Source organism: Camelina sativa, chromosome 4 (genome assembly GCF_030686135.1).
Source record: "Camelina sativa cultivar CO46 ecotype springtype chromosome 4, ASM3068613v1".
In the NCBI taxonomy this organism is placed as follows: Eukaryota; Viridiplantae; Streptophyta; class Magnoliopsida; order Brassicales; family Brassicaceae; genus Camelina; species Camelina sativa.
Genome location: NC_141883.1, coordinates 18,672,074 through 18,699,467, shown reverse-complemented (window position 1 = coordinate 18,699,467; position 27,394 = coordinate 18,672,074). Strand labels below are relative to the sequence as shown.

Below are 27,394 nucleotides of genomic sequence, written 5' to 3'. Positions count from 1 at the left end.
ATGGGATAGACAAATATGTGTTCTTGATCGATTAGGATGCCTTAGCTTGATTATTTATGTTATATAAATTCCTTTCTAGATTGGTGTTCTTAATGCTATTTTCAGACCGAGAGGTTGAGAGTAGATCTAGGGTGTTTTGCCATCGAGAGATGTTGTTGAAATGCTTGAATCAATCAATGCTAGAGATTTACTCACTTAGCATAAGAGATTAGATGTGTAAGGAGTTTATTGACAATAATGAATCGGTTTGTATTGCCTGCTTGGTCATGTTTCTCCAACGAGAGTTGGGTAGGAGAGTGATCAAGGTTGATTGTTTCTATCATGAGAGTGTTTTAACAAGATTTTAGAGATTCATTGTCTAGGGAATATTTGCTTGAGGCATGTAGGACATGCATACTAGTCAGGAACACTTAGGAGTCGATTACCCCATTTTTAGGAGCTTTCGCATCTTGATTGTTTACGTTTTTATTCATAACTCGACCCTATAACCGAACTGGTACTCGATCACCAGCTTTGTGTACACCTTCGAGTTGTTCTTACTCTTCTTCTTTACCAGATCACTCCACCTGATCTCGTACTCGAATGCTCGCATCGAGTACTTAGGTCGTGTGATTCTTGTTTATTTATTTTCTTTTAATTATTTTAGGATTGTTAGATCAAACCCCAACTATTGCTTGGCTTGACTTGTTTGTTCTGATCATATCTTATCTGCTAGCATAACAACCATTTGGATTGATAACCCTTTGTACTACAACTACATAAAGAATTGATACCATGGGTGAAAAGCCTATTATCAATGAGATCTACAAGACAACCGGTGGCTTCTCTTCAAGCAATTTGATTGGGGCAGGTAACTTTGGGGATGTTTTTAAAGGATTTGTTGGGTACAATAACAAGGTTGTTGCAATTAAAGTTTTGAATCTCTCCAAAAATGGAGTTGTAAAGAGCTTCATGGCAGAATGTAAAACATTAAGAGGTATAAGACATTGCAACCTTGCAACCTTGTGAAGTTGGTAACAGTCTGTTCGAGTGCTGATTTTGAAGGGAATGATTTTAGATCTCTAGTTTATGAGTTCATGCCTAATGGAAATTTGGATATGTGGCTGCACCGAGATGAAATGGAAGAAACTGATAATAGTCCATCGAGAATCTTGACCCTCACTGAAAGACTCAACGTTGCAAGAGATGTTGCTTCGGCTCTGGTTTATCTTCATACTTATTGTCACAACCCTATAGCCCATTGTGATATTAAGCCAAGCAATATTCTACTAGACGGAGATTTGGCTGCCCATGTAAGCGACTTTGGTTTGGCACAACTCCTACTGAAGTTTGATCAGAAAACATTCGATATTCATTTCAGCTCTGCAGGTGTTCGTGGAATCATTGGATATGTTGCACCAGGTATGCATATTTTACATTAAAGTTTAGAACCATTATATTAAGAAGAGATAAGACAATCTTCCTAATATTACTTGCATCTTTTGTTTGTTATTTTTGAACTTTGTAGAATATGGTATGGGAAGTCATCCATCAAAAATGGGCGACGTATACAGCTTTGGTATCCTCCTTCTAGAAATTTTCACAGGAAAAAGACCCACCAATAAGTTATTCGTGGATGGTTTAACTCTCCATAGTTTTACCAAATCCGCATTGTTGAAACAACAAGCATTAGATATCATAGACCAATCTATTCTCGGTGGTGCATATGCTCAACACCTCAATTTGGTCGAATGTGTGACCCTTGTCTTTCAAGTGGGAATCATGTGTTCAGAAGAATCACTAGTTAACCGAATATCAATGGTTGAGGCTGTGACTAAGCTGGTCTCTATCATAGCAAAGCTTTCAGGCGACAAGGAGACTTAAACGAGTTGTAGTACGAAGGACATACAATTAAGCGAAGAGATATAGGTACGCGCACAAATATACATGTCCGCTACTTGTCATAGAGATATGTCTCTATTTACTTGTGTGAACGTTGGAGTTTTCTAGTGAATGCTTTGTATTTGAAATATTGTACTTGTGTCTCATGGTTGTGTGAAAGACTCAATTAAGCTACTACAAATTTCACTGTCTTATATCTAATAAAATATCTATCTTTCAGTTTTGTCCAGAGAACTAGAAAAGTTGTAAATCAAATGTTCATCCTTAATTTTAAAAACTATAAAAATCCCAAGTATCTTGCTGAATGAGTATGCATCTCCCAAAATTAAAATCTTCGTCGTCACATAACGCTTTTTGTCCTGCAAACTCTTCAAAGAGACCAGCTCTATAATATGACTATTTGATTCAACTTTCAGGCACAAAATAAGCAGTTACTTACAAGACCCATTCATCTATCCTCTCTTACGCATGAATAGGAACCATGATAAAGGAGCAGAAGCTTGGCTGGGGTCGAAGGGCTGAGAGTCATCAAGACACTCTTACGAGAGACGAAGGTGGAGCTGCTTCTTTGGGGTTTTGGAAGTGTTTCAGGGTTATACATGGAGGAGAGAGCTGAACTAAAGACAAAGAGAGGAGAAGAAGAAAAGCATATAATATGTGTTTTCTTCTTCACGTTTCTTTGTAGTTACTATCTAAGCTTTGTATATGAAACACATTGTAAGCCTTGAGTGATTGATAGTGGATGTTTGTGGGAGAATGTTTCTACACGAGACGTACCCTCACATAGAGGGGAACTCGTTAAATCTCTGTATTATTTTTATGTTATGTTATTGATTTATGAAGTAGACGAGGAGTACTAGCAGAATCACGGTATGCGGTTCACTACAGAGATGAATCGGGATCTACGATTCTCAACAAATTGCAAGTGTTACTTACTTTTTGTCCAACTAATGTTAGTTTTCTCAATTTTCTTTAAATGAATTTTTCTAAATAGATCAAGATTATATGGAAACTCTGTCCAAAGTTTTTAAGAAAATACAGGAAAATGCTAAAAAACACCGATTGTAAAAGATCTCAATTCTGTTTGCGATTTCATGCAACATAGAAACCAATTAATCCATTATTTAATCTTATTTGGTCAATGTGTCTCTAAGAAACACTAACTTAATCGTGAGCATTGACGCCAAAAGAAACCTTTGTCTTTGAACTACATTTGCTTTGTCACTTTGAAAGTTTATACGAGACGTTGATGTGTAGAGGGGGGTTTTCTCTATAAATATCATATTGTCGTTTCATATTCAGTGGTTTGTTTTGTTTCCTCTGTTTATGCTCTGTTTTGTTTCCAGACAAGATTAAAATTAAAATGTTTGTATTTCCAGCTTTACATTTTCTGGGAAGAATAATAATCTAGACCAAAAAGTGAAGTACATGTGTTAACACACAACTCGTCAATACAAGCACAGTGACTCGAGTAAAGGAGGAATCATTGTCTTAACTGCTACGTTCTTCGTCTATCATGGTTTTGGAAACTAAGACTACAATTTGCAATTTCTTGGCAGAGAAGATATGTAATGCCTTGCCTAGCTCCATTAAAATAATCTTGCCGAACAAGGCTTGGGTAGGTACCTCCATATTCGTGTTAGGAATATATAAGCCCATTTAGTTTCTTTCATGGCCTCTGTATTTGTTATGAATTATCATAATCCATTTTGTTGGGCGTATATCTTATATAGCAATCTTATACTAAAATTATCATCGTGAACTAGAACAATGTGTACCACAAATTTAGAATTCATAGCACTCCAGATCAAGATAGCCAAGTAGTGGTGCCATGTACTTCATTTTTACATCTGACATGTACTTTTTAGATCTATTAATATACTACTAGTCACTAAAAGATATGTATTTCAATTCAACTTCTAACCAAATTTTAATTTACTAGTAGTACTATTCTACAATGTCCTCTAAGACTGGACACGGGACGGGTACCCTTGAATTTTCTCATACCCTTTACCCAACCCGACTCTAATGGGTAATAGAAAAAAATTACTCGTACTCGATCCTTAAATAATGGGTACTCGGAAAAACGGGTATCCGGAAAAAAATAGTTGACCCTTTAAATACCTGACCCTTTACTCTTACTCGAATAAATGAATATCCGATAAAAAAATTGTCAATAATCGCAATAATAATTTCATATTCCAAAATCCGAAAAGGAAAAATTCATAAATATATGCAACATATAAGTCCAAAAATTAGAAAATTACAAACTTAAAAAATAAAAATAAAATATTAATTCAATTGGGCGTTGTATATATCATTTCAGTTGGACTAAGTTGAACTTAGGCTTTAACTTTAACTCTATAATATATTTATAAATTAATAATAAATAATAATAATACAAAATATTAAAGGATATTTACGGGTCGGATAACAAAATGGGTAAAGGGACGAGTAACGGGACGAGTAACGGGACGGATATTGAAAACTAAACTAATACCTTATATTCGTTCCTTATTCACGGGTAATATGATTATAATACCCTTTATTCAATCCTAAAGCTGTGGGTACTCTTTTTTCAGAACGGATATAAATTGAGTAACGGATCGAATACGGGTAACGGGTATTAGTGCCTAGATCTAATGTCCTCGGCCTCGAGTCCCGTGAACCCATCTCCAATCCCGTACGTGTCAAATACTATCAAGCCAGCTTTATCAAACCCAACACGTGATTTATTACCATCCGTAAGATTTTTTTTCCCCCGAATAAACCGCGTAGCTCAGTTTTATCATTCATCACCTGTAACCGTCTCCACCCGTGGATTTAAAAAAAAATCTAATCTCTTCTCTAAAATAGCACACGCCTTTTCACCGGCTATATCCGGTAATTTACTCTATTATTATATTTTTATGCTAATTTTTTTACGTATAAGGGCTTTTTGTCTTCTTCTTCTTCTCCTTGTTCTTTGTTTCTAACAAATTTCAGGAGAGAGCCACTGAATTCGATTTTGACCTCACAAACCCAAAATTCTCCCAAGAAAATCTCTTTCAACCGAACGAATTTGAAAACTCACCAAGAAGGTTCTCTATCTCTCTCTCTCACATTCTCTCTATCTTTCAATTTCTCGTAATCAATTTTGTCTTTAATCTTTGTAGTTTTCTTTTTCTTTCTCGATTCATACAGATTCGGAGTTGTAGCGTCTCTTCGTAAACAATGGAGGTGAAAGTAGCTACCACGACGTCGTTTCATTGGTCAGGACGTCACACGACGATTCCTCAATGTCCGTCGTTTTCTCAAACCCTAACTTCCTCAAAACGCCGTCGTTCTTCTCGTGGAAGAGCCGGAGATGCCTCCTCCGTTGTTGGAGGATCTTTAGCTTGTCAGAGTAGATTGAAACCTTCCACGTTTCTTGGAACGCAATCTGGGAAGCTTCACCGATCTAAATCTTGTGAGCCTTGGGAATTCTCTAAGGTAACAACAACAACAACCACAACAGATGTGGTGAAGAGAAATAATAGTTCGTTAAGGAGAGTTTGTAGTGCGAGCTCAGGTTTCTTCTCCGACGAAGCCTTCTCTGTGAAGATGCAGGAGTTAGCCTCACAATTCAGGATTGCAGGGCAAGAAGACGAAGAAGAGAACAAACACAAATCAGAACCAGTAGTAGGTAATCGTAGATTTGGTTCTGTGAAGCTATTACAAGAGTCTGTTCCAGGTTTAGCTTCTTTGGAAGCACCATGGGCAGAGATGGTTAACCATTCAAGTATTCAAATGAAAGCAAACAGTGTTGATTTGCCTCTGTCACTTAGGATAATAAAGAGGAAGTTACAAGAAGAAGCGCTTAAAGAAGCTAGTGCATCTAGTTACTGTTCTATCAATAGAGCTTTTTCTTCTATGGTTTTCATGTTTGAGGAGCTTCATAGCTTTGCGTTGCAGACTAGGGTGGGTGTTCTTAGGCAGGTTAAGAAGGAGATGCGTGCTTCTTTGCTTTGGATTTTCCAACGCGTGTTCTCTCAGACACCTACTTTGATGGTTTATGTGATGGTTTTGTTGGCGAACTACACTGTGCATTCAGTTGCATCAAACCTACCTATTGCAGCATCTCCTCCAGACTCAGAGGAGACAAAAGACGTGCCATTGGGTAGTAAAGGTCCAGATCAGACGCATCAAAGGATTGATTGTTCTTCATTAAAGGAGTCTAGTTTAAGTGGAAGAGATGGTAAAGGGATTGATGGGTCCAAATGGTTAGGTTCCCACTTACCGTTACACCGAGACTCGGTTTCAGGAGAAGGGATTAGAGAAGAGGAGATGAGTCTGTGGAATTCGATGGTTGAAGAAGCAGATCAGATGCAAGATTCCCCTGTTGACCGTGACATGAGATTGAGATTTGTTTCAGCGATCCGTGCAAGGATTGAATTGGATGATTATGCCAATTACACTAGAACAGAGCTTTTATATAAGATAGGTTTGGCTCAAGAGCCGAACAACCATCTGCTCCTAGCTAACTACGCTCAGTTCAATTACCTCGTTACTCAAGACTACGACAGGTGATACATCCTTTACCTATTCTTGCATCTAACATTCAAGAGTTTATTACTTGTACTTTGTGAAGTATATCCTTGCACTTGGCTCATTGAACATCAAAGGTGTGTAGATTGGTCATGATTCTATGTACCTTTGGAACTTGACAAATGATGTTTGCTTTTGGATGTGTGTTAGAGCGGAGAACTGCTTCAAGAAAGCCATAGAGTCAGAAGATGTAGATGCGGAAGCGTACAGCAAATACGCTATCTTCCTGTGGAAAGTTCGGGACGATCTCTGGGCGGCTGAGGAGAACTTTCTCGAAGCTATATCTGCAGACCCTACCAACTCCTTCCACGCCGCCAACTACGCCAGCTTCCTCTGGCAAACGGGTGGTGAGGAAACATGTTTCCCATTAGAATCGTCTGAGTCTCCTCAGGAAATGGCTTAGGAACGAGTGAATGATGTGGTTTGTTAGCAGTGAAGAGACAGGGACAGAACTTAGGTACAAAATAGAAGCAAGAGGAAAACTGTAAGTAGTGTTTTTGAGTGAACCAGTGCAGCTGATGAGCATTGCTTCTCTTTGGTTCTTTTTGTTTTTTTTTGGCTTTTGCCTAACTTTCCACTCTAGTAAATACGGTCGCAGATTCCATTGGTCTACTGATCATGGATGCGTCCAATAAGAAAGAACATGTGTAGATCCAACACTACTAATAATAATCACTGAGCATTGCTTTTGGTGAAATAATAAGTGAGCATATTTGAATCGTTTAATGTAATTGTTACTGTCTTTGAGCTTCGTTCAGCAGTGTTGTGGTGCTAACAGAGACTCACGCACAACTTTTACAGAGTCTACCGCTCTAGCGTTGAACAACCTTTCCCAATAAATGGGCCTTGGCCCAATTTTGCCACAACTTTTACATGGGACAACATCGCACACTCAAAAAACCAAGGCGTGTCTCTTCCTCTTTCATACGTTACATTTGAAGAAATAAATCAGACAAATGGGAGAATATGACTATGTGCAATCTTCCATTTAAAAACCTCTTACAAGCTACAAATAATATAATCACAATAACCTATTTACTACATATTTGTGCCCATATATATCTAAATAAAATTAAAACCAAAATAAAAAGGTATCCAAGTAATTTAAGAAAAAATGTGTGAAAGGGAAAGAGAAAGAGGATAAGACACTTGTGGAGAGTTTGTGCCAAGAAAAATCCAACGGCTCAGATTTACCCAACCTCGTTATAATCCTTTTGTAACAAATGCCACACGAAGACAGACAGGCAAACACACACAGTTCCGATAAAAAAACAGGGAAAGAGAAGAAGAAGAAGAGAGGAGATAAGCAACAATGGTTTCTTCACTTCTGTCATTTGCTCCTGCCACCGTCAGGGTTTACGCCACAGGCGCAAAGGGAGCTTCAGGCCCCGCAAAGGAGGAGAAGAATCCCCTCGACTTTGTTCTTGGGTTTATGACAAAGCAAGATCAGTTCTACGAGACTGATCCAATTCTCAAGAAGGTGGAGGAGACACAAGCTACCAGAAGCAGTGGCACTACCAGTGGCAAAGGAGGTACAAGAAGCAGTGGCACTACCAGTGGCAGAGGAAGCGTTCGCGGTGGTAAGAACTCAGCTCCAACGCCTGTTGCCCCGAAGAAGAACGAAGGTGGATTTGGTGGCTTAGGTGGCCTCTTCAAAAAATAAAAGAAACATGTATAGTAATTTGCATTGTTTATGCCTCTGTTTTTATTCTCTATAATTCTTCGGATTTCAATTATATATAAGCTACTCTTTCTTCATCTTCTTTGACATCACATGATCTAGTTATTGTTTTTCTGAACAATTATCAAGATTCACTCACTACTTCGAGAAATCTGAGAATAATATAGTATGAGTAATGCTAACGCCAATTTTTTTGTGGATTAAAATGAGTAATGTTAATGCAACCTTTTGTGCGGGTCCTTTAAGAGCTGCATTACACATACATCAGTCCTTTCAAGAACAGAGCAAAGGGATGATTCATATACAAAGAGGACCTTGTAGGAATTCAAGAGTGTGAATCACACTATTTTCAAAGCAGATATAATATGTAAAGGCTTTTTATACATCCGAATCAATTATACACTTTTGCCAAGTTCTCTTTAAGAGACTGTATCTAGCAAGAATAACAAACATCAAACAAAATCTATGAATTATATCACCAGAGTCATACTCCAATATGGTTCTTCCAATTTTGATTCAAGTGTTCTACGCATGCTGGAACCATGAATGCTATGCTTAGGCAATGGTGATTACTAGACCTGACCTGGAGATACCATAAGGCAGCCAGGAAAGAGCTGATAAACCGTGTTAGAAACTGTCTTTATGGTTATAATTGATGATAGAACATAGTAGCTGTTAACTGGAGCTAGCTTGTGCCGGGAGTAGAAGCTCTTGCTTTCCTTTGACAAAGACTGCAAGTTCTCCTGGCGCAACCACCATACTTAACCACTTCTGCAGTTCTTCACCCTCTACTTTCTCTTTCTCTGCACCAAAACATGACATTTCATCGAAATGAGCCAGTTATCACATTAAACTCAAGCAAAAAGCCATGGAAAAACAAAACTTTTAGCGATGATATCTTATAGTGTCCTAAACGTTTTCAAAATCTGTTTTGATGAAAGTAAACAAACTTATACTACTATACCTTCAAGTTGAGCACCAAGCCCTTCCAATACATCTGGATTAGCGCGTACAACAGACAGCGCAACATCGAGGGCAGCTTGTAACAAAATTGTCACTTCTTTTTGAACAAGATCAACTAGTTTCCCCTGTGTTGTAACATGGAAGGTTAAACTCTTGCATTCTTTCAACGGGTATGTTAGAAACCTAGGAAAAGACAATGCAAAATGACTGTAACCTGATCTCTTCCCCATGGTGAGCCTCCAGAGTCATCAATGCCACCACCAGAAAGTGTAGCCACAGACACAGGTCCGATTTTTTGGTTAAGACCATATTCAGCTACGGCCTTGTATGCCATATCAGTCGCCCGCCTTATATCGTCAAATGCACCTGTTGATATACGCCCTGAGTATACAACTTCTTCAGCTGCACGACCTCCAAGAAGGGTAACCAGACGTCCAAGCAGTTCATCAATGAAGAGCAAATATCTGTCTTCACTGGTAGGGGGAATATATGTAAATCCCAATGCCCCTCCTGTTCTCGGCAATATGCTTAATTTCTAACAACACAATGAAGATGAGCAAGACTTGAATCATCTACACACATTAAACAGCAGAGACAATGAGCAGACATATCTAGTTTTTTTTTTGGAATTTTACCTCCACACGTGGCTGTCCAGTAAGAAGATTTGCAACAGCAGTACCAACCACTGCATGCCCAGCTTCATGCCTTGCAACGACTGCCTTCTCATTGCCTTTTAGCCTTGCAGATTTTTTCTCTATGCCCTGAAACAGATGCTTTGTAAAAATCATATTTTGACAATTGCATTACATAATCAATAGAACAGAAAAGTTATAGAGGTACCGCTATTGATCGCTCCACAGCTTGAATGAAGTCAATTTTCTCAACAGTCCCCTTGTTCTGTCTTCCAGCTAGCAAGGCAGCCTCATTTACCAAGTTTGCAAGGTCTGCCCTGAAAAATAGGACAAAAGAGTTTATGAGATAGTGATATACAATACGCCCAAAAAAACGTATAACCGAAGAAATTTCAAATCAGAGATAATACACAAAACTGTACCCCGTGAAACCAGTGGTCATTGAGGCAATATTTCCAAGGTTGACATCATGTCCCAAAGGAAGCTCTTTCTTTGACACATGGACTCTCAAAATGGATTCTCTTCCAATTTTGTCCGGCGTTTCCACCTGAAAAATGAATCAGTGCCTTTGAGAGAACCTTATCAAAATGCCTAACTATTTACAAATATTCTGAGTTAATCCATTCTACCAACCGTAACAACACGATCAAATCTCCCAGGACGACGCAGGGCCGGGTCTAAGACATCAGCACGATTTGTAGCTCCAAGAACGATGACTGCAGAGTTGCTATCAAAACCATCCATCTCCTGCAGAAAAGTATCTAACATGTAATTGATTCATGGAAAAATCAAGCATGCTACTTATGCAGGAAAGGTGCATGAAAGCAGACTTACCGTAAGCAACTGATTCAAAGTTTGCTCTCTTTCGTCGTTGTTGCCGACTCGGAATTTACCATCACGGCTTTTTGCCACAGCATCTATCTGGAGCATGAAAAGGAAATACAAAATTTTGTTTAAGATGCCCCGAGGTATAACGTACTAGAAATAATCTGACATTGACTACGAATACTAACCTCATCAATAAATATAATTGATGGAGCTTCCTTCTTGGCCCGTGCAAAAAGATCCCTTACACGTGAGGCGCCCATGCCGACATACAGCTCAACAAACTCACTTGCAGAGCAACTTATGAAGGGGACTTCAGCTTCCCCAGCAACAGCCTTTGCAAGAAGGGTTTTCCCTGTTCCGGGAAGACCAACCTAAAAAGAAAAGAATCAAAGGCATCAAAGTCTAGAGGAGAGCCATTGTAACCAATATCAGATTAAAGTGAAATCAAATGATATAACTCACCAATAGGACACCACGCGGAGGACGTGCACCTAGACGGACATACTTGTCAGGATTTCTAAGAAATTCCTGCATCAATTAATCCATGTGTAAAAAGACAAATACTAGACTGAGAGTAATGCTCTAACAATCAATCTGACCATTAATAAGTATGTGCAGAGTCTTAAAGGACTGAAACACCTACCACAATTTCTTCTAGCTCTTCCTTTGCTTCATCAACACCTGCAACATCTGCAAAAGTGATTGTTTCACCTCCACCAGAGACTTTTCCCCCATCCGGACCACTAGACTTCCGGGTCCTAAGCTGGCCAGTTGTATTCTGTGTACACCCATAGTTTTTTTTAAGAACTTGAAATAATTTAAACAACCATACTGAAATATACAGGAGATACATACCGTGGAGAAGCTAAGAGGGAATCGAATAAGCCCTGCAAGCACCGCTATGTAGAAAAGAGCTATCTGCAACAACAGATAAAAAAAAGAAACAGTTTATCGAATAAATGCTTGCCAAAAGTGAAAATGAAGTCCATTCTTTTGAAAAAGCCATCCTATCTAAGGAGTAGCACAAATAGTGAAAAATGCGGTGTAGCACCAGTGACCTTACCAATCCAGAGTTGAAGAATCCCCCAGAGCGTTTCTCAGGAGATCCAAATTCCACATTATTCCCAAGCATTTTCTCATATGGTGTTTTGATGTCACCGGGTCTAGTGGTGGAATACACAACTCTTTTCGTGGGAGACACAGTTCTAAGCAGCGATTCAGACGACTCTGACAACCTATTACTTCCACTCTCTTTCCACTTTCCATCATCTCTTAACTTAAACAAAACTTGAACCCCATCAACCTCCACTTTCTGAACCTGGTTACTATTAACTTTACTTAAAAACTCACTATACGGCACACTCACGAAAGTCGTCTGAACTCGAGGCTCCGATCCAGGTAAAGGTATCCCAGGCCAAAGCAATCGCATCACAAACATAACAACACCCAATTGCAACAACAAAACTCCAATCCCCTGAGCTTGGATTATAGGCTGCCACTGCCACTTCTTCTTCTTTCCCTTAGATGATGACCACCACACCTTATCTTCCCCTTGCTTCGACGATGAACCCGACTTAGCCGGAGTACTCTGGCTTCTCTCTTCATCCTCACTACTCTCACTCGAACCCTCTATATGATCATCATCTTCTTGACAATTCACAACAACTCTTCTGCTCGTCTTCCTTGAAAACCCATCAAAAAGATTAAACCTTTCTTGATTTCTCAACACCGTAAAAGCTTTCTTCTTCTTCTCCAGAGGAAGCGGGATTGAGTTGGAGACGAAGCGATTCGGGTTCTGGGGATAAACCCTACAACGATGGTTGAAAAAGCTCGAAGCTTTCGAGTACAATAGAGTATTATGATGACTAACACAAGTAGCGAATTTGAACCTAGCGTTGATTCTTGGCTGAGCAAATTCGAATGTAGTAGTAGTCATTATTTCGAAACCCTAGAAATTGGGGAAATCAAAGAACGCACATTTCATAATTCGTTTTTTTATATATATCCATCTGTCTAATTCAAGACGACAGAGGTTTGCTGGGAAATTCAACTTCGAATATTGATCGTTGGATCGATCGTTAGATTAAAATTCGACCGTCGATGTCACTAGGGGCGACTAAATTAGAAGTTTAGAACACCGGGCACCGGTAAAGCCGAGTAATCCAGTGTGACACGGCGCACTGAACTACATGGTGCAAAAGAGGACACGTGGATTATAATTGGAGAAAGATTTAAGAGTTTCTTGGGGCCGAAAGAGGCCCAAAATAGCCTAATCAATCCTTCTCTTTTAGAAGAAAATAAAAACCAAAAAATCACTCTATCCAAAATTCTAGTATGGTCTTAGTACGAATAAATTATAAATGTCTCTGAATCATTTGTAAATTACCTTCAAACTTCAAAGCTCTTCTATAGGCTATAAACTGAAACTTCAAACTGTTAAACTATTGTAATATGACTTAAATTATAAATGTCTCTGAATCATTTGTAAATTCTAGTTCGATCCAGCCTAACTCACTATTCACGTGTATATACTATATAGTAACATCTATCATTTCTTATTCCTTACTCCTTAGGCTCTTTTTTGTTGTTGTTCGAGTAGCTGAGAATCTAGGATTCACTTCTTATCCGGTGTCGTACCTTAGCCAAGATCAAATGGAACAAATTTGTTAATCGGAGCCAATTCGCCTATGGTGCTTCCGGTTTTCTTGAAAAAACTATCATGTTATACGTAATTAATATTCTTAACCTGGTTTAATCAGGCTATGAAGTTAGTTAATCGGAATGCTTTTAACATTTTATGGTTTATCATATTGTTAGAACGCAATCAGATTGAACCAACAGCTGAAAAACTACAAGGAATACCAAACCAAAGTGACGAGCATCATGGGTAGAGAAAGCGCAAACGAGATATTCTCACGCGCGATTCATCTTGTAAGCACGAGACCAAGCGATTTTTTTCAAAGCTATTACATCAATCCACGTGAATCTTGACATTCCCAAAAAGCTCTACCAAAATAATCAACACCATATCCGGTAATAAGGAGGAAATGCCCATATTCCTCATCTGCTTTTTCATTTGGATAATAAATTTCTTTAAAACCAATGTTATTGTACGACTTATGAACCGTAGAGAGCCTAGCAGCTGTGGGCAATTCATGTATGTAGTTCATGAGTAACTCCTCAAAATTAAATTGCATATCATGTATCCACCACCGCACAAGTACTTAGTATTTAGTAAAATTTAAATTGTTGAAGTATAAATTCTCCTTATACATATATACATGGCTTGATTGATAATATTACATATGAGTAAGTATTTTCAAACTAATTTTTCTGATAAGATTTTGCATTTATGTATCATCTTACATATGTTTTTTAGAAAAAAAATAATCTAACAAAAAAATAAGCAAAACATATGCAAAATATAAACAAAACATAAGTAAAATACTTTTATACATGTGTTTTTATAACAAATAAAATAGACTCTCAATTGTCGTACCATCTATTTTTTTATTGTCACGTTAGCATTTTGTTAGTTTATTAAAAAAAACTATTTGTAAAAAAAAAATAATACAAGTTCTCAAATATACTATGCCTTATTTGAATGATTTGAACTTTTTGTTTTAATATGTTTTGTTTAGTTAAATTATATATTAGTGTATTTAATTTTGAGAAAAATATAACTTTTGCTATTCATACGAAACAAATACATATTACAGTTCATATTGTTTTTACAGTAAAACCTCTATAAATTAATAATCTATAAATTAATAAACATTATAAATTAATAAATATTGCTAATTCCAAGTCGGACCAGTATAAAAAATATCAAAATTTGATAAGACAATAAGATAATAATTTTTATAAATCCTCATGTAAAATATGGTCCCAATAATATCGTAAATTAATAATCATGTATATATATATATATATATATGTTGATATATGTATGCTTTAAAATTTTGAATTTTCTTCTGAAAATTATATCTAGAAATAATTCTTATGTTGTCTTTTCAAACTATAATGATTGAGAATACTCTATACAATGTCATAAAAATAGCTAAGTTTTTTTGAAGTTTTCAATTTCTACTTATGCACCATTTTCATTTTTGATAGTTTTATAGAGTATTTGTAATTTATTGTCAATACTGTTTTCTAAATATTACAAATTCAATTCTAAACTGATAACATCCTAAAGTCTAATCTCATTTTACTAAAATTGTCTCAATTCATAATTTTAAAAATTTAAACAATTAAAGTATATATCTATAAATTAATAATTATCAACTTACACTATAAATAATAATTATTAATTTATTTATAAATAAATTAATATCACTATAAATTAATAAAATGTTATGATCTCAACATTATTAATTTATAGAGTTTTTACTGTAGTCTCCTGAAAAATACATATTACAAAAAGACAACTGACTATAAACGAAACAAATACATATTACAGTTCATATTGTTTCCTCTAGCGGCGTGATCCACCACACATACTTGAGTACTTTTTGTCAACGTTACTGTTTTCATCTTTTGAAAATATCTAATTTGAGTTTCAAAAGGTAAAATACAAAAGTTTACACAAGCGCTGCGTTTTGTTTCTCAAAGATCTCTAATGTAGTAAACACAAAGAAAAGAACTGTACAAATGTGTGTCTAATAAACCAAGTCTACCTCTATTTCTAATCCAGATAAACCCTTTAGCAAAAAAGAAAAGCTAATATACATTGTCTCAGTTCCAGTAATATGCAGGGGAGGAAAGTCGGAGAACAACAAAACCTCAGCACTTTAATAATCTCATCAAAACTGTTCATTAGCCGTTAGCCGAAATAAACAACAAAGCCGTTAGCCGAAATCTTTAAGAAGAAGAAGATGTTCACTACTGTTCGTCAATGAGAGACTTCAACTTCTGTCTGAATTCAGGGATCTTTTGTGCATCCACGACCATCACTCGACCCATCAACTGATGATTCTTCAACTGCAGGAATTGACATTATAACCAAACATCACAAAACAGAAACAACTGTATTCAAACTTATGTTGTGATTCCGGCGAAGCAAAGTATGTTGGCATTCAAGAGATGAACTTGCCTCTTGAGATGTAACTAGCTGCGAGTGCATAGAGAATGCGAAGGACCAAGAGCTAAGCTGAATAGTACATTTTTAAGCAAAATGTTTAGCGTATAACTTTTTTTTTCGTTTCACAAGGTAATGTGAGGGTAAGTACCTCGAGAATAATTTTGATCTTCAGGCTTAAGGAATATTGTTTCCTCCTTTTCCTTTTCAATATAACAAGGTTCTCTCTGATTGGGATGCTTCAACTAATATAACCAAGAATCCACATCAGAAAGAGGATTCAAAAACCGGAAAAGAATCTTATGGGAACACAAAAAACACCTTGTAAATCTTGGTGAGTTGAAGCGGAATGACCCTCGAAGCTCTTCTGTAGGCTATAAACCGAAACTTCAAACTGTTAAATTAACATTTCTCATAAGTCATAAGTAAAGAACATACCTGAGTTTATCTTCAAAAGACCATACCTCGTCTTCAGTGGCCCATGAGACTTCGTCGAGTAAACCAACATCTTTCTCCTTTTTCTCCAAGAGTAGTTCTAGATCACTCACTATAGTCTTCTCTGGTTATACATATACAGTGGTTAATAGAATGCATACAGTAAAGTTATAAAACCAAATACGAACAAACACCTTCAAACATTCAATTCGATCATTAAGCATAGATAAAAAAATATAAGTAAAGTCCCGTAACAAAGATGAGTTTTTACATGACTTGCCAAGTTAAGAGCAGTGACAAGAGCAAATAATGCTTCATCCTCATCATCTGCTACTTTGACTACAGTTGCCACCTTTGTTTGATTCAATATCAAATCCAAAAAGCCGCTCAAATCCCAGTCCTTGTCATCGAGATAGTTTTGTAAGAGAATCTTTGAGAAAGTCTCAATCTTTAAGGTTACTACTAACTACAAAGTACTAACTAACCAAAAGACATATCCGGATGAGGCAATTTACGTCTAGCCGTTGAAGCAAAAGGCTAAAGGTAGATACTTTGACAATCTTCTTCTCCCTGATAGCCTTCCGAGGCATCTAACCCAATCCAAACTAACAAAAATTTAACGCCAAATTAACCAGAACCTAAAGTTTGTCTCTTCTCTATGAATTGAGATCATAACTTTACTCCATAAAGAAAAAAAGAGTATGAATAGCAATTCTTTGGATTGAGATTGACGAGAATCTTACCGACGGTGGAGCTGAGATCTAGCACCGGTTAGAGAATCGGCGGCGACTTGGAGATAGACGGAGAGAAGAACCTGGTTTACTAAAATAAACGGCTTCATACAATTAAATTTCCTAAACCGAATGGTTCAATCGAGTCAATTCATACCGGATTTTTTTTTAATCCACCGTACCGGTCCGTTCCAACTAATAAACCCGACCTCTGTTCCTTCCAAATCAAAGCCCAATTGGACCCCAGATCGACCCCATTGGATCCTATACAGAAAGAAACGGAGTAACCTTATGAAACGGAGAAGTCAGTGTGTATTCAAGAATCAAGATTACTGTAAACATTCACAATTTCACATGACTAGTGTAGAGACTAAGGACTCGAGGAAGATAACAAAAAAGGTTTGTTATGAAGTAAAAGTTAAGTTTCATTCAAATGCTAAAACATGTGATCTCTTCGTAGATCTTTTGACTAAACTCAACGAAAGAAAAACATTTAACAAACGATATATATGTGTATATATATAATAGTTAATTACTTTTGTTCCTTGATTGTGATTGATTGCATGAAAAATGTGAGAGGTCACGTATGTCTTCTTGTGGGTGCGTTGCGTGTTAAAGTTTACCTTCTTTTGCATCGGATACGACGTTACTACCGCCGACCTCATAGAGTAAACGTCTGAAAAGTCTTTAAAAAATTTCTGATAATGTCAAAAAATTCTTTTTTTTTTGGTTTTTATTTTTAATTTTTTTTAAATCCAGAATGTTTGTTTTCCATTCTTGTCCAAAGAAAATTAAGATATTTACAAAAAATATATGAGTAGTATCAATCCAACCAAACGAAAACGAATCTAAGACCCAAAAAACTGAATCGGTTTTTTTTTTAAAAAAAACTGTAAATTAAAACCGCTCTCTCTCGTCACTCTTCTCTTTCTTCGGGAAACTCGAATCGATTTGGGTGAAAGTGTAGAACTAGGGTTTTCTCGTTTTCTTTCAATCAAACAAAAATCAAGTAAGAAGATGGTGAAAACAAGGGGGGGGGGTCGTGTGAGGAGGAGTGAGCGTTTGAAAGAGAAGAAGATCTCACAAGGAGATGGTGGTTCGAAAGCAAAATTCGATTCGCCGGAAGTAGGTGTGTCGGGTTTGAGTCCGGCGACAGTAGGAGGAGAGAGAGCTTTGAGTACGGTGGCGGAAGAAAGTGAAAGTCGAGTTTCGGAGGAACCCAATCCGGTGGTCGGAAGAGAAAATGCGAACGAAGGAGAGAAAGCAAAATCCGGTACTCCGGAATCAAGTAATCGAGAAGAAGATGATGAAGAAGGAGGAGATAACGAGAGATCTACTTCTGTGGAATCAAGCGATGGAGAAGAAGAAGGAAACGATGAAGGGGAAGAAGGAAACGATGAAGGGGAAGAAGAAAACGATGAAGTGGAAGAAGAAAACGATGAAGGAGAAGAAGGTGAAGAAGGGGAAGAAAAAGACGATGAAGGGGAAGAAGAAAACGATGAAGGAGAAGAATCGGAAGAAAAAGACGATGAAGGAGAAGAAGAAGAAGAAGATAAGGAGGGAAGTTCGAACTCGGCAGGTAACTGGAGAAGGAGTACAAGCGAAAGTGAGAGGGAGCACAAGGAGCACAACGATGCAAGTGTAAGTACAACAAGTCTGTGTCATTCGTTCGGAATTGAATTGGAATTTGAAATCGATCTAGTAGAACTGGTAGAACTGGTGCAACTAATGGGTGTAGAACTAGTAGAACTGGTACAACTAGGTGGTGTAGAACTAGTAGAACTGGTACAACTAGTTGTTGTATAACTGGTATAACTCATGTAATACTGATATTGTTGCAGGAATCAGAGGAGGAAACAGAAGCGATGCAACCTTTAGGAATGCACTTTGAGCCTAGTCAGTACAACAAAAAAATCAAGCTATCGACAAGGTGTCATATTTTTGAAACTGTGGAAACGCTGGATAAATTAGAGCATCCACTGACTAGTTCTGAGAGGGATTGGTTTGAGAAACATCCACAATTCAAGCACATTTTCCACATGCCAAGGGAACCAAACCATAAGCTTATGGGAATGTGGTTTCTCTTACTTCGAACGGCTAAAATCGAAAAAAAGAAGGAAGCATGGTTTGTTTTGAATGGTGTTCCAATCCGGTATGGTCTGAGAGAACATGCGTTGATGTCTGGATTAGATTGTCGGTGCTATCCACTTGATTACAAGGAAGCCGGCGGTATCGAGTTTCGAAGAAAGTATTTTTTACGAAAAAAAAAGATTACACTTCAAGATGTGAGGGGAAAGCTAATGGTAATGCAACCAGATCGTACTCGTGATAGGTTGAAGATGGCGGTTCTCTACTTTTTAGGAAGCATCATTGTAGGCTATACAAAAGACTCGGGGAAAGATGTTGCGGGTATCGATGATTTTGTTGTAAGAGCAGTGAATGATCTAGGTTTTTGTGTGTCTTTTCCTTGGGGGAGATTATCATTCGAGAACATGCTAGAAGAGATTTCCCATACAATGAGGCATTTTAATGGGGTCGTGCATAAAGAGAATGTGATATGGCCTGTTCCAGGTTTTTGTATTCCATTGGAGGTTAGTTAGTTTAAAATTTGAAGTTTTCTCATTGTTGATATTTCTTATAAGTGAAGCTGATTTTTTTTTTTTTGTGTTGTGTAGTTTTTACTATTTGAGGCAGTTCCAATTTTGGCGAACACTTACATTGACCAAATTTCTGAGGCGGATGCAAGTTGTCCTAGGATGTGCAGGAGGAAATTTAAGAGTACCAGTCAAAAAGGTTTTCCTCTAAAGAATATAGGTGATACACTTGGTACAACAAAGGTTAGTTATCCTAACAATTGAAATTATTAATCATTTGAATAAATTCGTTTGTAATGTATCTAAAGTAGGTCGTTTAAAGAGGCAATTGCTAGTGTGATCCCTCATATTGATGAAGAAATTCCTCTTCTCGATTTAATCATGGAAGAAGCTGAGGAAGACGATATCCATGATGTCGTAGTTGCCAGTTGGATGTGGCGCCTTCGTAGAGGACTACCTGTACTTTTGGAGGAGATGTACACAGCCGATGTGGCTACTCGTTCAGGACAAAACGATGTGAATGAGGAAATAGACGCCAATGAACAACCGAGAGAAGATACTATTTAGTTGGTGGATCTTCTAAGGACCATGAAGCAGGATATGAAAACCCAGTTCGATAACATTTCGGCGAAGATTGATGGGCTTGAAAAAAGGATTGAACCGTTGGAAGTATATGTGAAAGAGCAAGAGAAATCGAAGGTAATACTTCGTAATACTATAGTAATACTTGGTAATACTAGAAGGTGTTAACAAAATTTGGTTTCATGTCAGGCGCCTGTAGATGATGAGCAACCGAGTACTTCGCAAGAAGGAGGGAGAGGGACGAAGAGAAAAAGGTCTAAGAAGTAGTAAAACTATGTTATTTTCTTTGATTTGTCATCGTAGTACTAGTAAAACTATGTAAAACTTCGTTATTTTCTTGGTTTTGCGATTGGTACTGGTATTACTAGTAAAACTATGTAAAACTACGTTATTTTTTTGGATTTGTCGTTCGTATTTTTGGTAAAACTAAACAAAACTAGAGAATTCATATAAGAAAAATATAGAACATGATTCAATTCAAGAAGGAGGCATCATCCTAGAAGTCACATAAAAGAGAGATAGAACATCATGATTCAACAAGAGAAGTCACATAAAAGATAAGAAACTGATTCAACAAGAGAATTCAAGGAAAAGATAAGAAACAGAAACTGATTCAACAAGTTTTAAACCAACGTAGAATGAGATCGACTCAGATAATATTAATCGAAACACAACCTATCCAGGAGATCCACTCGAGTGGTAAGCAACGCCACCTCCTCCCTTAGTTTGGCAATCTCGTCACTCTTCTCCTTAAGCTGCATCTGCAAATTATAGATCTTAGTATGATGGGGTTCAAATTCCTTCAATCTCTCCCAATAGTTATCAACATCCTTCCTTAAGGTTTGGGTTTCTTCTTCAATTGCATCAGCCCAATTTTTCCGCCCATGCAATCCATCATCCTGCAAAATATATCAACGAACAGACATCATACTCAGGTCTCTCAATTGTATTTGATTTAATTTAATTTACCTTATTCTTAACGCAAGTAAACCATCTCTTTTCTCTGTTTCTGTTGGAGAGATCTCATTGACGATTTGTTCGCCACATGGGCAAATTCGAGGCATGCCCAAATCACCATCGGCTATGGCTTGTCGCCACGCTTCTAACTTCCTCGCCCTCTTCTGATCAGCATAGTATGGGTCGGCCTCAAATTGTTCCATAGTTTGAGAAGGAGAGAAATATATCTAGAATTCGACTTGGAAGATGAGAGAAGGAGAAAAGGTGTACTTTAGGTTTCGAAGAAAATGAATGAATGGATGAGAATGAGGAAGATGAATCTTCAGGGCTGTGGTGAAGAAAGAAAGAAAAAACGAAATTCTGGCCACGTGTAAAAGATGTGTGCGTTCACACTGCGTGTTCACACACAGTTTTACCGATTAATGCAGTTGCACTAAACTTTCAAATAGTTGTACTTTAGAGGTTTCTCAGTTTAATTAGTTATACTAAACCTTAGCATTACTTTTTTTAGTTTTACAGTTGATTAAAATTAACTAACATATAATTACAAGCTTTTTGCAACTTCATAAGTTAAAACTTATAATTCTATAACTTTTTCATGCTTACTTGGTAATTATTTACAAAGTGACATTAAAAGTGTAAGGAAACATTTGTTGAGATTCTTTCATAAATAAATTAAAATTAGTATATTTTCGAAAACTATTCATTTATAGTAGAAGCCTATGTAGAACATTTATACACATGTATTATACAATATGTATTGGTTTTAGGTAGTACCAATTTTATTATTTTACCAGTTTTATCTTAGTTGTGCCAGTTCTACTCTCTTATATACACATTTTGAAAGAAGAAAACATTAATAGACTTCAAATTAAGTTCAAACCAAGTTTTACATTAAGTTTATAACCAAACACAATTGATACATGAAGAGGTGAATCAAACATGAACATTATCTCCAAATAACAACCATTGGAGTCCTTGTCTCCGGCGCCTTTTATTCTGCGTCCTAGGTCGAGTTTTTGGTCGTTTTTCTCCAGCAGATGCATACCTTTTTGTTTTCTTTCTTCTCCCTTTTATTTTCCGATTCGGAGGCATGATCTGCATATCTTGGACTTCATCTAGGACATCCCATCGAGACTTATCAGGTACTAAATAAATTGTCCTGCAATATGCAATTGCCCACAGCTCCGTCCAATAATACTTAGAACACAACTCATGTAACTCGATATCCTTACCTCCATATTTTTGGAATGTAATGAAAGACGCCAATGCATGCACACAAGGATACTTTTGTATATCGAAAAACCTGCAACTGCAACTTCTCAATCACAACTTCACCAAATAAGGCTTTCCGTCACTGTCAATGACATTGTATTCAAGTTCGAAACCATTTAGCTCTATCACCTTTAGTTTCTCAGCAGTTGCCCATAAATCATGTAAGTAGTTCTCCACTAAAGGCACCAATTTATTTGCGACCGATCAAGACACAGCCTCTTTCCGATGTTCATTAAACCATTCAGAGAATTTTTGAAGTATTGCATCAAGCATGGGTATCAAGGAGTACCTCCTTGCATCTTTAAATACACTGTTCAACGATTCAACACAGTTGCTTGTGTCTTGGTTGTATCTATCTCCTGGAAAAACACATCTTGCCCATCTTTCTTTCTGGGTAGATTCTTCAAGATACTTGGCAGCAGAAGGATATCTTGTCGTAAAAGAAGCGTAAGCAATGTTGAACTCAGCCACTGTGTAAAACCTACTACACTCCATGAATCTCCATGCAACAACGTCTTTGTTGACGTTACAAGCATAACCTTTCACATTTTGGGATAAATGCCATATACAAAAACCATGATGAGCCAGAGGATACACATTATCTATGACTTTTATGAGACTTGTATTTCTGTCAGTCATAAATACTATTTCAGAAGAATCCCCAACAACGGTTTTCAACATCTCCAAAAACCAATTCCAACTTGCATCATTCTCACCATCAAGAACACCAAACGCCAAGGGATAATGGTGACGGTTAGGATCTTGAGTTGACGCAAAAACAAGAACACCCTTATATCCGTTCTTTAGAAAAGTTGCATCCATAGTTATAACTTTCCTCATGACTTTAAATCCTTCAATGCTAGCTCCCAAAGCTATGAACAAGTACATGAATTTATTATTCTCATTGCAATGCACATATGATCTTGTACCATGATTAACCTTCTCTAACATGTGCAGATAACATCGCAGCATCTTGTAGCTTTCTTCTGGGCTACCTTTCAAATCAGTAACAGCTTGATTTTTCTCTCTCAACGCCGTGGAATATGATATATCAACACCTAATTTTGTCTTGACAAGATCCATGATAATTTTTGGAGGTGGAGTGTCCATTTGCCCTGGATAATCACCATGTAAAAGAGAAGCAACTAATTGTGGAGTGCCTTGTCTCTTACTGTTGCTTGAAATTTGACTAGCCAGAGAGCATGTATGCATCTTGTTGTGCCTTCTAATCGAGAAAATATCTGTATCTCGAATCCTACCACCTCGTAAACCCCAGTTACATCCTTCTTTAGGACGTTTGACCACATAACGCACCTTGTCTGACTTTACTATTTCAAAACTAAAAAAGTTAGAGAATGAAGCTCTATCCACCACATCTTGCAATGCCTTCTTGTTTGGAAATTCTTGAAATTTAGTCAGATCCAAACCGTCATCCCATGGTTCAATATACTTACACGGTTCTACAACAGGGCGTGGCTCATTATATTCATCACCTTCATCACGTGATTCAGCTTCACCCTCTTTATTAGAATCACCCTCTACAGCCTTTTCTTTGCCTACGTAGACAACAATGGCGTTAGGTCCGATTTCACCATCCTTCTCATGTTGGTTTTCAAAGTTCATACCGACAGAACTTTGGTCCACTATGGGCATTGTGGGCACTGTGGGCACTATGGGCACTATGGGAACTTGTTCAGGCTGAGGCTCAGAAGGGATGACATTCACAAACAACATATATCTTCGCTTCTCATAATTAACAGAGTCTAGATAAACATTAACATCCTCATCATCATTAAGCTCACAATGCTCCAATGTTTCTACCAGTAGTGGCTTGTAGCTCAGCTGCAACTGAACGTTACTTTCAACAAACCCAAGCTTCCTCTGTATCCTTGCTTTTAACATCAACAATGTTATATTCCTCTTGAACATTATACTATACATGCGTCCTTCAAATTTAAAATGTAGGTTGACGTTCTCGCATATTGTATCCTGCCAAACCAACCAATATAAAAAAATCATAATTAGTACTACTACTAGTTTTACTAGTTTTACTAAATATACCAGTATTACCAGTTTCACCACATTCTCTCTCTCCTATCAAAATCGAATCGAATGGTAAACGAGTTCTAATCTCCTTAATTCACTGAAATCGAAAGCCAAATCCCTTTCTTATCTAATAGATAGCTCAATCGACCAATAAACCTTTGTAAAACACCCAATGTGATAAGCTTTCTTCGATCTAAATCCAATTGAATTTCTAAATTTACAAATCAAAAACAAATTCAACCAAAAGCTACTCTAATGAGAAGTAACGCACCTGCATTTTGAAGAACAACTTGATTCAACTCGAGTTGGTGAAGAACGACAGCAGCAGGAGCTCCGACGACGGAAGAATCGCCGGCGGCTGGATTGAGACGTGAGTAACCAGGTGAGTTTCTCGGGTCAAAAATGAGAGTTGAGTTTGTTTTTTTATTTAAAAATTTAATCTAAATCAATGAAATTAGAAGGCTAAAATCGTTTCACCATCTTTTATTAAAAAAAGTGAGAGTATGAAGAATAGAGAGAGAGATAGGAGATTTGTCAAAAAAAATTAGAGACTTTTGAGACGTTTACTCGACCTCATAGTTGTACGATCCTTAGATTAAGGATGTTCTACCCAGCAAAAAAAAAAAAACTATATATATGCTCCTTTTTTTTTTATTATTATTGATTTTTAAGGATTCTCACAGTTATGAAACATTTCATATCTATGTTTCTAATCTTTTTTATTTTTCCAAACTTGCACCATTTTCCACACTAAACATATCCTTCTCATGCTATGCTAGAAGTCAAACTATTTTTAGTGATTTATTAGTCCTCCGAAACTACACATATGAAAACATATAAAAAATAATTGGTTTTGAGTAAAAGTAAATGAAATGCAACAGAGGATTCGGATTGGTGCATGCAGCTTCAAAGCAAATTAAAAAAGTTCCTTCTTTATCAAGCAACCTCTCTTCCTTTAAAACCACTAACCATTTTCACTACTTCTTCACTTCTCAACCCTCTCTTTATCTCTCTCGCTTACTACGTACATTTACATAGAAAAATAAAGATGTTTACAATATTGTTGATGAGCTTTTTGGTTATTGCTGCCGGCGTTGGGACTGGTCAGCCTCTTGTACCGGCTTTGATCATATGGGAGATTCAGTTGTCGATGCCGGTAACAACAACCGTCTCACTACCCTTGTCAAGGCCAATTTCCCTCCCTATGAACGTGACTTCTTCGACCACAATGCTACTGGCCGTTTCACTAATGGCAAACTCGCCATCGACTTTACCGGTTTGAACCTTGCTCTATTTTTTCATTTTGAGAAAATCAGTAACTAGGTTGTTACGTCTGGCTATTCGTATATACCTTTGGTCTCCATGTGTTATTCCCCTCGAATCCTGGGCCTCCCAAAAAACAACTCCATCGCAATCAACCCCAAAGCCAGTAAACAATAGAAAGTAACCATAATCTTCCTTTTCATATTCATCTGGCTAATACACGTCTCTCAATTCAAGCTCATTATAATCATCAACAACAACAAAAATTCTTGCGGCTGTGGGTGACTTAATTATACTTTAAGTCGGATTTCAAAATCATCATCATAATCATCACAAGCTCCATACCTTTTGCCAAAGGTTGTTTTTTTTCTTCTTTGGCATAGTGTTGGGTCAAAAGATTAACACTCTCCAAGACAATTGTTGTTGGTGCACGATTTAGCACCCACGATATACCAACCTAAACCGAAGGTAAACCGAGTAATCTTGCATATCAACTAAACTGGGGAATCCCCTTTGGGCCAGCTAAACGGGTATAAGCAGAAGCAAGGCGAAGTCACTCGACCGACCTCCCAGACCGCCCCCTAAACCAACATGATCATAAGAAGAGGAAATTTACCATATCTTCAATCCGAGTTTTAAGGAAAATAGACTTATCTTGTAATCAATGCATTCATATAAATAGAGGGTGCCCTCTCTTTGTAAATGATCCAACAATTAATACAAAAACCCTAGTTCTTCCTTGTTCTAGAGCAAAACCCTAGCTTGTTCTTCAAGAGATTTAAATTCCCTTTTTATTCTTAGCTTCAATCGAGTTTTCTTGAGAGAGTTCTTATTGAATTTATTTCCCCTTCAAACAAATTCATTGTGTGATATCTAGTTTCTACAATTGGCGCCGTCTGTGGAGACCCTTACGCAAAAGTTCTACGTTTTTTCTCTCTACCACTAAAGGTAAAACAAAGCTAAAACAAACTAGAAAATCAAGTTCAACTATCTGAACCGCCAACTTTCAAGGCGAATTCCTGGCAGCTCCAGACGAACTGGAAGATGCGTAACCTATCCACGGATTGCCCCAAACAGTAGCTTTCCGTGGAACCCAATTTCGTTTCAATCTGAGCTCTCTTCTGAGAGATATTGCAGTTTCTATGTAACATATTCTATCTTTCAAATACATATCCGTCTGTTTTCGACCAGCCTGCCTCGGGATCAATTTCCTGGCAAAGTTCAACGAATCAGGTTATGCATAAACTATATATAAAAATCCCCAAGAATCAGCTTTCCATAGAATCCGGATTCAAGTTCATCGGACATGTCTGCCGAGGGATATCGTTGTTTCTCTGCAGCATACATAATCTGTTAAAACACAGATCTGTTTTTATGGCATCAATCAGCCTTCGGGATCGATTTCCCGACAAAGTATCATAAACAAGATTACGAATAACCTATCCACGGATAGCCCTTAGAGTCAGCTATCCATAAAGCCTGACCTTGGTTGAATCCAAGCTCTGAGCTAAGAGTTATTGCATGTTCCATTCAGCGTGTCAAAAACCCTAACTAACAGTTCGCGAGCAGTCCACCTACCTCGCCAGGTCGCCCAGCTTGTCGCCTACCTCGCTAGGTCGTCCAGCTTGTCGCCTACCTCATCAGGTTGCCCAGCTTGTCACCTACCTCTCCAGGTCGTCCAGCTTGTCACCTACCTCGCTAGGTCGTCCAACTTGTCACGTATCTCGCCAGGTCGCCCAGCTTGTCGCCTACCTTGCCAGATCGCCCAGCTTGTCACCTGACTGCCTAATTTCTCTCTTAGATCGCTTAGCTTCCAATAATGGTCTAGCGCCAAGCTATCAGCTCGCTGTCACGACTTGGAGAGCAATTATCAACTTATG

At 37.5% G+C, this 27,394-nt stretch overlaps 6 protein-coding genes across 18 annotated transcripts; 3 read left to right on the top strand and 3 right to left on the bottom strand.

Annotated features, from left to right (window-relative positions):
* The first annotated feature begins 4,642 nt into the window (after nt 1-4,642).
* On the top strand, nt 4,643-8,205 carry LOC104780520 (uncharacterized). Its single transcript, XM_010505022.2, has 3 exons — nt 4,643-4,961; nt 5,065-6,425; nt 6,598-8,205. The coding sequence occupies exons 2-3, from the start codon at nt 5,095-5,097 to the stop codon at nt 6,848-6,850; spliced, it is 1,584 nt and encodes a 527-aa protein (XP_010503324.1). The 5' UTR covers nt 4,643-4,961; nt 5,065-5,094; the 3' UTR covers nt 6,851-8,205.
* On the top strand, nt 7,760-8,205 carry LOC104780519 (uncharacterized). The gene has a single exon (XM_010505021.3). It carries the CDS (start codon nt 7,760-7,762, stop codon nt 8,108-8,110), a length of 351 nt encoding a protein of 116 aa, XP_010503323.2. The 3' UTR covers nt 8,111-8,205.
* A 243-nt stretch (nt 8,206-8,448) lies between these two features.
* Nucleotides 8,449-12,700, bottom strand: LOC104780517 (ATP-dependent zinc metalloprotease FTSH 7, chloroplastic). The gene is made up of 13 exons (XM_010505020.3): nt 11,615-12,700; nt 11,407-11,469; nt 11,195-11,329; nt 11,014-11,079; nt 10,737-10,922; nt 10,558-10,644; nt 10,357-10,470; nt 10,146-10,270; nt 9,932-10,040; nt 9,727-9,852; nt 9,306-9,626; nt 9,093-9,216; nt 8,449-8,931 (listed from the first exon to the last, which is right to left on the bottom strand). Exons 1-13 carry the CDS (start codon nt 12,485-12,487, stop codon nt 8,804-8,806), a joined length of 2,457 nt encoding a protein of 818 aa, XP_010503322.2. The 5' UTR covers nt 12,488-12,700; the 3' UTR covers nt 8,449-8,803.
* Nucleotides 12,701-15,088: 2,388 nt separating this feature from the next.
* Nucleotides 15,089-17,306, bottom strand: LOC104780516 (protein BCCIP homolog). 13 transcript variants are annotated; one of them, XM_087510305.1, is made up of 9 exons: nt 16,955-17,306; nt 16,810-16,880; nt 16,552-16,671; nt 16,338-16,466; nt 16,096-16,185; nt 15,953-16,025; nt 15,783-15,876; nt 15,647-15,703; nt 15,089-15,534 (listed from the first exon to the last, which is right to left on the bottom strand). In XM_087510305.1, the coding sequence occupies exons 3-7, from the start codon at nt 16,654-16,656 to the stop codon at nt 15,839-15,841; spliced, it is 435 nt and encodes a 144-aa protein (XP_087366431.1). In that variant the 5' UTR covers nt 16,657-16,671; nt 16,810-16,880; nt 16,955-17,306; the 3' UTR covers nt 15,089-15,534; nt 15,647-15,703; nt 15,783-15,838. The 13 variants fall into 13 exon arrangements, with proteins under 13 accessions (XP_087366431.1, XP_087366439.1, XP_087366441.1 ...); XM_087510313.1 differs by having other exon boundaries at nt 15,953-16,005; XM_087510315.1 differs by having other exon boundaries at nt 15,953-16,005; nt 16,552-16,656; nt 16,955-17,288.
* A 508-nt stretch (nt 17,307-17,814) lies between these two features.
* Nucleotides 17,815-19,655, top strand: LOC147945937 (uncharacterized protein At3g43530-like). Its single transcript, XM_087509418.1, has 3 exons — nt 17,815-18,138; nt 18,639-19,388; nt 19,473-19,655. The coding sequence occupies exons 1-3, from the start codon at nt 17,815-17,817 to the stop codon at nt 19,653-19,655; spliced, it is 1,257 nt and encodes a 418-aa protein (XP_087365544.1).
* Nucleotides 19,656-22,409: 2,754 nt separating this feature from the next.
* Nucleotides 22,410-23,939, bottom strand: LOC104783862 (uncharacterized). The gene has a single exon (XM_087509417.1). It carries the CDS (start codon nt 23,937-23,939, stop codon nt 22,410-22,412), a length of 1,530 nt encoding a protein of 509 aa, XP_087365543.1.
* Between the last annotated feature and the right edge of the window lie 3,455 nt (nt 23,940-27,394).